The sequence below is a fragment of the Nothoprocta perdicaria genome, unplaced genomic scaffold, assembly GCF_003342845.1.
Source record: "Nothoprocta perdicaria isolate Ctin4 unplaced genomic scaffold, notPer1 scaffold_345, whole genome shotgun sequence".
Lineage (NCBI taxonomy): Eukaryota > Metazoa > Chordata > Aves > Tinamiformes > Tinamidae > Nothoprocta > Nothoprocta perdicaria.
The window spans coordinates 521,278-531,707 of record NW_020455583.1 but is presented as its reverse complement, the minus strand read 5'-3'; the positions used below and the strand labels follow the sequence as shown (position 1 = coordinate 531,707).

Genomic DNA, 10,430 nt, shown 5'->3' with positions numbered 1-10,430 from the left:
GGAGAGATTATCTCCCCTGCACTGGGGAAGAGAGGTAGCTCCAAAAACTCAAATCTACATCTTGCTACAAYGTGAGAGAACTGAGATTGAAGTGTCAGGCTTTTGCTAATTTCTAGTTAGATTTTTTGAACATTAAAATATTTTTTTTCTTTTTTGATGACTACTCTAGCCAAGCCAAATAATTAATACTGGACTGGCTACTTGGGCTTTCGTGGTAAGAACAAGGCTTCAGCCTGAGACTTCCTATTCCAAATGTTCCTGCAGCTCAAAATGAAAACCTTGGTCAGCACTGAGCGGCAAAGAGTGACACATAGCTGAGCAGTTCTGTTTCTTTGCATGCTAACACAAATGCAGGTTACCCAGATATTATTTTCTCTGGAGAAATCAGCATTCTTAGTTACTTTTCAGTGTAAAATCTGCACAAGGCCAAATCCTGCATTGGATTCTTACTCACTATTTCTATTTTCTGATGAGATGCCCTGGAGGGCCTCTGGGCTGGAGTCCTTGCAATACTGTCAGCTGAATACGGCATGCACACAAAACTCATGACCTTTCCAGCAGAATCCTTGGGGAATGACCAGCGCTTCTGATTTCTGCATGAACAGGAGTTTGTGGGACCCTGTTAGGATTCCCTCTGTGCTCAATGCAGAGCAAGCTGGGTCCTTTTTGCAGTGGAATACAAAGTCCTTTTAGAGAAGTTTGGAATAAGGGACACACTGAAGAGTAAGGCATCCATGGTCAAAGAGTTTGTGTGGAAGTTTTCCCCTTGGTGCCCATGTGTTAGTCTCTGGGTCGTAGCAGTCCAACGAATCCAGGTCTTCGATAACATTGTCTGCAGTAAGACATCGTCCTCCTGTGACATACAGCTTGTTCTTGATGACAGTGGCCCCGTGATGCATCCGCCTGTCCTTCATGTCTGCACATTTAACAAACTTGTTGTCCTTCGTATTATAAGCAATTATTCTCCGTGTGTATCCTAAGTGCAAAGTCAGAGGCAGAATAAACAGATAGGAATTAGAGTCTATAGCCAGCAGAAGAAATAATGATGTATTTTCTGCCAGTCTTCAGTACAACCTATTATACTGGTAAATAATTTGGCAGAATTAAGACATCTAATTTAGCTGAAAAGTGATGATGTGTCACAAGAATGGCTATCTTCCCTTCCTCTGTGTCCTCTCTCTGCCTCATGCCACTTTGGTAGTCAAGAACCCAGTGAATGGAGCTGGTAGGGATGTAGGGAGCCACGCTGCCTTGTTGGGTTGGAGTTGTCATTAAGGATGGGAGCTGTGTGCTGTTAGTGCAGTCCCCCCCCATGCTGGCTCCACTGCCACGTCCTGTACTGCAGCGCTGTGCAAGCCAGGAGGACTGTAACCCAACCGCACAGATCTTCCACTGATGGGTAAAGTAACCCCACATCTGCTGAGAGGAAAGGACTGCTGCGGGGGTCACTGCCATGGAGAAAGGGAGATAACGAGTTGCCCGGGAGCAACTCCTGCATGAATCTCTGTAGATGAAATAAAGARTGTCAAGGCGAGTAAACTGCTTTGGGCCTAATGTTTCGCAGGCCTTGAGAATGCTCTCTCTAGCCAAAATCAAGGCTTCTCTTGCTGAGGCCAGTGTATTCCACTTTATTACGATGTAAACAGTCATGCAAAGAGGCCACAAAATCTATTCTTAAGAGAAATCATTGACTTTTTTTTTTGCATTTGTTGATAAACCAAGAATATTTGGCCAATGTTTTGGCGTGGAAGCTGGTAAGTAAAATCTGACCATGGTAAATCTCCCTGATGTCAAGAAAAATGAAAGATATTTCACTTAACGTGGATATGTTGWTGTTGTTGTTGTTAAATAAATGAAAGAAATTGACAACTTAAGCTCACCAGCAGAATAYTTGGTCCATATAGGCCTTTCAGATAGAAACACGCAAAGATAAAAAAGTTGAAATTACAGTATTCTGGGCACTGCGGTCTGATATCAGGGTAATCTGCCACACAGAGGCCTGATATTCTTGAACATTTGGACTCAACCTTCCCCTGTTCCTGTTGCCGTAGGYTGCAGTGGCCTCTTGCAACAGAGAAATGGTGTGTTTGAACCCCATGTGACATGGGTTCAGTTCTCTGCTCAGTTCTCATAGCTTCTCTATGCCTTTTTCTCCCTTGAGCAATATAACACAGGTCTTACTGTTGTCCATGTGTGATCAGGGTAGCTTCATTAAAGACTGTGAGATACCAAACTACCACAGAGATGTGAGCCATCAAAATACAGTCGGCAGAGGCTACCCTTGGGTTGAGTACAGCACTAAAAAGTTACATCTTCAGAGTATGGTATTTCATGTCCCGCTCAGGACGTTGTCTGGTCATCCCCAGGAGACAGGGGCAGGAGTGATCAGCCCCATCCACCAGAAGCTGTTGGGGCAGCAGATGCCCTTTCCTGGCCATAAGTCCACTCTGTACCCCAGGCTCTTCCAAGAAGAGCAGTTAAGGAGGCCCAATCGATGAGTCAGCAGGGGAGGGCGAGAGCCTCTTGTTCCTCCTCGCTGCTTTGGCTTCATCCCTTCCTTGGCWGGAGAAGAAACTTGCATTGGCCCTTCCCCAAATGCCCACTATGTGCGACACCCGGGCTCTGTATGAGCCCTGCTATGGGGAGTAGGTTGACATCCTGTGGAGAACTTGTCCCCATCTTCTCCAAGGTGCTGAGCCTGCATGAGAGGCTGGGTGCCCTCCTGCTCTCTTCCCAACATCCCCAAGCTATGCAGGGCAGCACAACCCAGCCCAGGAGCACAACCACGGTGCTGGGAAGCGGCACCTCTCCCCACAAAAACCTGACGGGAACAAGGCATGAGTGAACAGGATGGAGCTGAAATAGAGCTGTTACCTCCCACAATGATTATCTGGTCCCCGATCACAACAGCTGGCGCGCACACGTTCTTCACCACTCTGGTCTCCATCCGAAACCACATATTCCTGGAGACGTGGTAAACCTAACAAAGAAAGATACACCCGCAGCTGTTTATGTTGCATTTTAACTGACAATTGTATGGTTCTGATTTCTGTCTTAATGAATACAATCCACTGGCTTAGGTCCCTGGAAATCTGAGAATTTACCTCATTTTTCTCCTAATATGCCCCCTTGGAAGACATTCTAGTTCTCTGGGCTCGCTGGCCCAGGGGATGCTAGCATACAGTTGGGCAGACCATGCCAAGTTAGAAAGCAACTTCTTGGCTGAAGATCTTTGTGTTGCCATTAAATCACTGTCACTCCAGGTTAACACTGTCTCAAGATGCTGRTCACCTGCTTTCACTTTCCAATTATTCTGTGTATTCCTCCTTGAGCCTCTGGCATAGCAATTTCTCATGTAAATAACCCTCAATTTTATCTAGCTCCATTGGCAACCCTCATGCCTGCCCTGCTGCTCTGCTTCTGCTGGTGGCTGGTGTGCACTGRTGAGTTGTTGGTGGGACTGAGATGATGTCTAGGGCACCAATTTATGTGGGAGAAAAAGCCGTTGTCAGGTGATGATCATTCAGTCATCTGTACTCAGGTAACACCAACTTTTATGCCATATCATCCACTTAATATAGCAGTAATCTCCAGGACATCTCCTCACGATATGTACATTTCCTTCCCCCTGCTAATTAAATATCRTTATCATCATAAACACATACTGCTCACGTGCTCGCTGCCATCCTCGCCTTTAATGATCTCTTAGTTAAAATACCCAAACCAGTGAAAAACACTCATAYGGGAAAATAACATTACAATGTTGCTAAAGCAGCAAATCAGATAAGAAAGGATTTCATATATTTTTTCCTCCTAACATAGCTTAACCACTGAAGGAAGGCAGGGAGCCAGCAACATGTGGTAAGAGGCACATTTCTAAAACAACCGTTTATGTGAAAAAACTGTCAGTTTAAGTCGTGGCTCTTTGATGGGTGAGAATCTAATCGCTCTAATGATCACAAACTGGCAGCTTTGCTCTTGCTATGATGAACAGATGTAGAGCCGAGACCCCAACTCAGCTACGCACCTGCCTAATGGAAAGCACTGTTTAAGTGAGAACATTTTGGGCATTGAGCTAGGCATGTGGGTTAAGCTTCTATTTGGTCGTAGCGTTGGTTGTGGTGCTGATTCTGTAAGCCCTAAGGCCTTGGCCTCAGCACTGTGGTGGGAAAAGTGCCTCTGACAAAGCTGGCTGAAAAATAATCCAGGTCACTCTGGGGAATATAAAGGAATTGCAATCACAGCTCCTTACATACAAAATTTCCCCAAATAAATGTTTCAATGTGTCCTGCTTCTTACTGCCTGTGAACTACAACCAATGTAATGCATTGGGCTTCCTCTGCTGGAAGTTGAGCCACTGAGTTCCTGAGAAGAAACTACCAGGACAAGCAGGACTGKTTATTACCTGTATAAGGCGGACAGGGTTTTGCATAATGTCTTCTCCCCCAAAGAGATAGATTCTTTGGTCTTTGGCAGCAACGGCAGGGTGAAGGACAGCAACAGGCATACTTGCCATGCTCTCACAGGTGTTGTAGATGCTATCGTATCTTTCCACAGAATTCAGGATTTCTTGGTTCTCACCAATTCCACCAAACGATAAAATATAGTTTTTATATGCCAAGCTTCTGTGGGAATATCGTGGAACTAACATGGGTTCAACTAACCTCCACTGATTGAGTTTGAGGGAGTAAATGTAGATATTGCCACTGACTGGGCTTTTCTTGTTGCTTACAGGCATTCCTCCAAGCACATAAACGTTGGTGTGCAAGGTCACCGCGGAGGCTTTGTACAGGCGCACGGGCAGTTTGGCAAGGCTTAACCATTGGTTGGTCTTGTCATCATAGAGCAAGACATCTCTCGTTGTCTGCTGGTTGTCCTTCCTGCCACCAAGGATGATGAGGAACTCCTGGCTGGAGTATCGCCGAGGAACGTGCAACATGGGCTTGATGTCAGGTGTGTTGGTGCTGTACAAGGAAAACATGTGTCTCCGGGCCGATTCCAGAATGCTCCTGCATGTGGGAGAGGACTGAACGAGGGAGTCACTGGCRATGAAGTGGAAGAGGAAAGTTGGGTGGACATACTGAAGCCGGACCTTCTTGAACAAGTCTTGGATGTAGCCTTGCCTTGCCTSGAGGTCATGCCGGATCCAGACCATCAGTGCCTCAAAGACTTGCTCYTCCTCCCCGCAGAGCTCGTCATCCCCAAGATAGTCAATGAGCTCCCGAGCACAAAGGTCCTTTAGGTCCTCGGACGAGGCCACCTCAGGAAAGCACTTCAAAGCCATAGCCTTGGCTTTCTTATTAAGGCTTTGACAGTTTAAGATTTTTGCCAGTCTTATCATGCTCAGACAGTTGTCAGGAGTCAACTTGTCTTGGAGGTAGGCAGAACAGGCCTCGAACAACTTAGCGTACTGCATCATGGACGCAGCYTCCAAAAGGTACAGGACATTCTCTGGGGATATCAGAATCTCCCCTGTATAAACATAGAGGATAATCTGATACAAAATCTCCGAGTCAACGCCTTTGAGGATGACTTTAGCCTGGCGACTCTCTTTAAAGTTGTTACAGAACATCGCCTTGAAGTAGGGGCTGCTGGAGGCCAGCACGTTGCGGTGGCAGGGGATTTCGAAGGCCCCGGAGCAGAGGGTAACATCAGTGAGCACCCCGCTCTGCCGCAGCCCGTTCAGCTGCCTCAGCAGTTCGGAGGAGAAGTCCTGGTCTTTGAAGAGAAGCTCCTCGGTGGATCCTTCCTCCATAGCTAAAGAAGAGAGAGAGATGAATTCGGGGCTTGGCAGAAGCAGTGAATTCTTAGCAGCTTTTACTGAACTATCCAGCTCCGAGGGAACAAATCAGGACTTTGATGTTGCTCTGAATGTTCGCTCACTGTTACGCATGAAAAGGGAACATGGGTTAAGCACAGTGGGAAAGTAATAAAGAAGCTAGAAGGTCACTAAGACCCTTCTAAATTTTCTATGAAGGTATCAGATAGGTTGTAACTCTGAGGTCAGGATTGCCTGTATCCCTGGCGAGAAGCAAAAGTGCTGAAGCTGTCTTGCTGATTTGGGATGAAAGCTGCAAGGCTGAAGCAATTGGTCCGTTCACTTCAATCACACTGAATAAATACGCTGAGACATTTGTTCACTATTTTAAAGTATTAGCAGTTTAGTAACTTGCGCCTCTTTCCCCCAGAGTTAGTCACTCCCAAAGAATGTAAATCTGGCAGAGCTCGGCTCTGTAGCAGGGCAAACTAAACCCTAGAGACTGGGAATCTGCATTAAAAGGGTTATTTATCAACTCTGCTTAGCTGTGTTTTGTTTTTATGTTAATCAGACACACAATGACTAGATTAAGTGCCAGGCAGGGCAATCCGATGAGTATCTAGATTCATCTCTAGCAGCTCAGCCGGCAGGGAAATCATAGGGTAGAAGCATTTACCTGCTGCTGTCCTTCACTTACTCTCTGCCGCTTATTCCCTGGTGAGATTTTCCATGGCTAGAGCCTGTATACAACATATATATAAACTCACAGGACGTTTCTTTCGGTAGGTAAGAAAGTGAATCATAGAGGGCGATTTCTGGCCGTGTTTATTCTGAAATCCCTTTTGCTGCTTTCGGGAGCTCTGTGCCGGAGCCGCGCGCCGGGGGGGGCACTGTATACATTCCGGCGCTAAGAATAGGCACATATGGACTTCTCGGCGCTGTCACGTGTGACTCGGCTGCTGCCTTTTGCAATGTCCTGCCTGGGACTGAGCATGCCCGGAGGGGTGTTTTTCTGGCAAATGTTTACATATAATAAATAGACACGGAGAGGAAAGTTCACTTATAAAAGTCCTGGCTGGCCGTGTGGAAACAGCAACAGGACCCTGTCCTAAAGTGCCTGGGAACTCGAGAAGCCTGTAAACAGTCTGAAGCAGCAGGCATTAGGTAACTGCCGTCGTATATTTTCATGGAGAAAGAAGAGTTTCCAGGAGGCCCCATGGGACAGAGTGTGTCTCCATTCTAAAGAGACASCCGTGGTGACATTGCCATGGGGTCTCAGTGCAATGTGAGTGAGGTGTCCAAGCTACACCACACTCACTCTAGGCTACAGTGGGAAGTGCAGTGAGTTACTCAGGTCACAAGTAAGTCCCACCAGCACCTGGGCAGGTGGAYGGCTTGCTGGGCACCCCTGTTTGGACCTTCAGGAGCTGTAAGTGCTCAGCTACCTGGAGCACATGCAGGAATCTGCATCAGACACGTGTCTGTGATGAGAAGCCTAAATCCACCCCTGGTGCTGCTGGAGACTCCGTGCAGCCCTACTGGGCTCTGTCTGCCATCGCAGAAGGTCCAGGGTCTTCAGYGGGACCTGTGATGGCTCCATGCCAAAGCCTGGACCTTCCAGAGCCATGTTAGACAATGCATGGAGTTGTCCAGCACTCCTTTAGGGAGGCTGTAGCTTCCTCCCTTCATGTGCAGAGTATGTGTGTGTGTATAAGGGGGCACCCTCGGCCAAGTGGGGTGCGGGAGGCCAAGGGAAGGCGCCATGGACTTGCCTCCTGCTGAGGACTCACTTCTAAGGCAAACAYGGCCATGGGCAGCCTTTTCCTGACCAAAAAGACAACGCAGACAACTGCACCAGGGCGCAGGAGAAGCGAGCCGTCCCCTCCACAGGCCCAACCATCGCTGCCTCCCCAGCTGGCCAGCATCTCACTGTAAATATTTAGAGTGGCATTAAAAACCCAAAGGAGAAGTTCTCGCTGCGTGCCAGAGAACACTAGCTACCCAAACAGACGGCCCGCTCGCGCGCTCTGTGTACGCGCCCTCGCCGTGGCGCGCTGCGGTGATTGATCCAGCTCCGTATCTCTGCTCTGGCTCTAACGCTGTGCTGGCTCTTTAGCTCTTCTGGCCTCCTCTTGGCAGTCGCCGTGGGTTATTTTTTTAACCCTTAAAGAATCTAATGATTCTCTGACTTCACTAACGATGCTGTTTTATGGGGTTGGGAAAGGGTAGATAGGATGTTCCTCTGCTTTAGACACTGATAAATGTGACAGTTGCTTGGAAGGTCCCAGTGTAGAGGGCTTGGCATGGTTGTGCAAACTCCTTGCAGCCCAGGGGACGGCATGTGCTGATTAAATAGCTGCTCTGCTAACTCAGGGCTGGGATGCTGCTGTGACGAGGAGCTTCGTTTGCAGCTCGCTCTTCTTCTTCAATGCATCTCCAAGTGGACACATCAGTAAGGCGCTTACCAACACAGTTACCCAAGCTATTCTTCTGATCATAATTTTTTCAACCAAATTCTGCAGCTGAACCTGCAGCAAATGCCTAGGTAAGACTGCTTTTATAAATAAACTAGAAATATTTTTCACAATATATTCTAGGAACTGGAAGAGCCTGTCAAGGAATGGCCACTCTTCTGTAATGCTGGCTACTTACCGTTTCTGAGGTGTTGCTTGGTTTTGGAGTCAGGTTTTGGAGTCAGACCTTTGATCTGACCCAGGGCAGCTCTTCTTCTGCTTCAGTGTAATGGGATGATGAAAGAGCTATTACCATGTGCTAAGCAGCAGAGTGGAAAAAAGCAGTAATCTAATCAGGTGGCACACGGGGACGCGGAGCGGGCTGGTGATGTCAGGCAGCTCCTGAGACACATGCGCTGATCCTATTACAGTGCAGGTGAAAACGAACAAATGCGAAGGAGGAAAAAGGGAGTGTTTGAAGCAAAGGCTCCACAGTAGTATGGGGGTTGCCCCAAAGGCTATCAGCTCTCCCAGGATTAGGAGAGTGATCATCCCCTCTCCAAAATTCAGTCTAAATCGATCAGGAACAAGAAAAATTACTCCTTATTATAGTGTTAATAAAACTGCAAGAGGAAACAATAAACAGGCTTGATAGCCCTTGTTATAAAATAAGGCATTTAGAGGGATCCCGGTTAATTCTGTGCCGTGAGTGGCAGTTGGCCATGGGTTCATCTCCAGCCTGTTAGCTCCACACTGGGAGAGCAGGGAGCCATTCAGGGATCCTGGGCAGCCTGGCAGGGTGTGCACAGGCCCCATGGAGAGCTTGGTCCGTGGGTTCTGTGGGGTGAGACGGACGCATGGCACCATTTGGCTTGTTGTAAACCAGTGGGGAAAGAAAAATGGGAGCAGAAAGGAAATCTGATGTGGTAGGGATTATTAGATTTATGCATCATATACTTACATGGGCACATAAATGTATATCAGAATATACATAGTGAGAGCATGAGAGGAGATATATGTCTGTATTACCAAACTAAACAAATGTGTCTGGAGCAGAGGCCCTAGCGCTGTGAGAATCCACGTGGTTAAATTGGCTTTTGGTGACGTTTTAACTCATGTCAAGCAGTGTTCCTAAAAAATACCCAGGCCTGGGTCAGGGAGAGGAACTTTTCTGCTAAGCTTATGTGTCCGTATCTTACGCAGCTGGTAACACCTGCAGCTGTCATGCATCACACAAGTGACAGGCCCCACTGGTGAAGGCAACTCTACCTCATGGCCCAGCACCTGGTTTCTGACGCGGTGGATGCTCCCGACTGAAGCAGCATCCCTCATTTCCGTCTGTGGCAGAGTGTGGTTTCAGTATTTGCCTCACTGTTTAGGGAAACAGTGTTTTGACCCCATCCTCTAGTTCCTTGGTTGACATTTCAGCTTCACCAAGGGCAATTAAACTCCCTGAACAGGTAAGGAACATAGAAGACATTGAGAAACAAACCTAATCCACCATGATTACGTGGAAGTCTATTCCATTCTGCCAAGAATTAGATATCATTTATTCTTCCCAGTGAGGTAAATCTGTGATCTCCTAATGACAAACTCTCTGATTCTTCTAGAGTCATTGGAAGATACAGGTTGGGGAGGACCCCAGGATCTCATCTAGTCCAATCACCTACTCAGAGCAGGGCTAGCCTTAAAGTCAGCACAGGTTGCTCAGGGCCTTGTCCTGAGGAGTTTGGGTGTTTTTAAAAGATGGATAATTTAACATCCTCTCTGAGCAACCTGCTCCAGTGCTAAACGACACTCATTTTTTTTTTCTATGCATCCAATAGGAGTTTCCTTTGTTGAAACTTGTGACTTCTACCTCTTGCCTGTGTAAAAGTCTGCTAACTTCTGTCTGCTGCTATTTTTTGCCAAGCATCCAGTCTTTTTCCTCTTTTTTAAACCCCGATACTCTTGTGATCCTTCTCTCTCCTTTCTATGCAACCAATGCACTACTCATTGCAACAGATGCTTTACTCATCTTCTATTTAGATACTCAGCAAATGATTTCACAGAGTGCATTATCTTACAGCTGTCACTTGCACGGATATATTTGATTCTGATCTAACCTGCCTCTGGTTGTGATTCTGCAGGCTGGGAAACGGACTCGTTCTGTAGGCTTGAAATCTGAATTTGAAGTTTGAACCCCTAAATTTGAACTTGCAACATTTACTACAGAGGCA

General features: G+C 47.0%; 1 protein-coding gene across 1 annotated transcript; it reads right to left on the bottom strand.

The window, feature by feature from the left end:
* Positions 1–248: 248 nt before the first annotated feature.
* On the bottom strand, positions 249–6,455 carry KLHL38 (kelch like family member 38). The gene is made up of 4 exons (XM_026044003.1): positions 6,435–6,455; positions 4,406–5,757; positions 2,875–2,980; positions 249–976 (listed from the first exon to the last, which is right to left on the bottom strand). The coding sequence occupies exons 2-4, from the start codon at positions 5,753–5,755 to the stop codon at positions 690–692; spliced, it is 1,743 nt and encodes a 580-aa protein (XP_025899788.1). The 5' UTR covers positions 5,756–5,757; positions 6,435–6,455; the 3' UTR covers positions 249–689.
* Between the last annotated feature and the right edge of the window lie 3,975 nt (positions 6,456–10,430).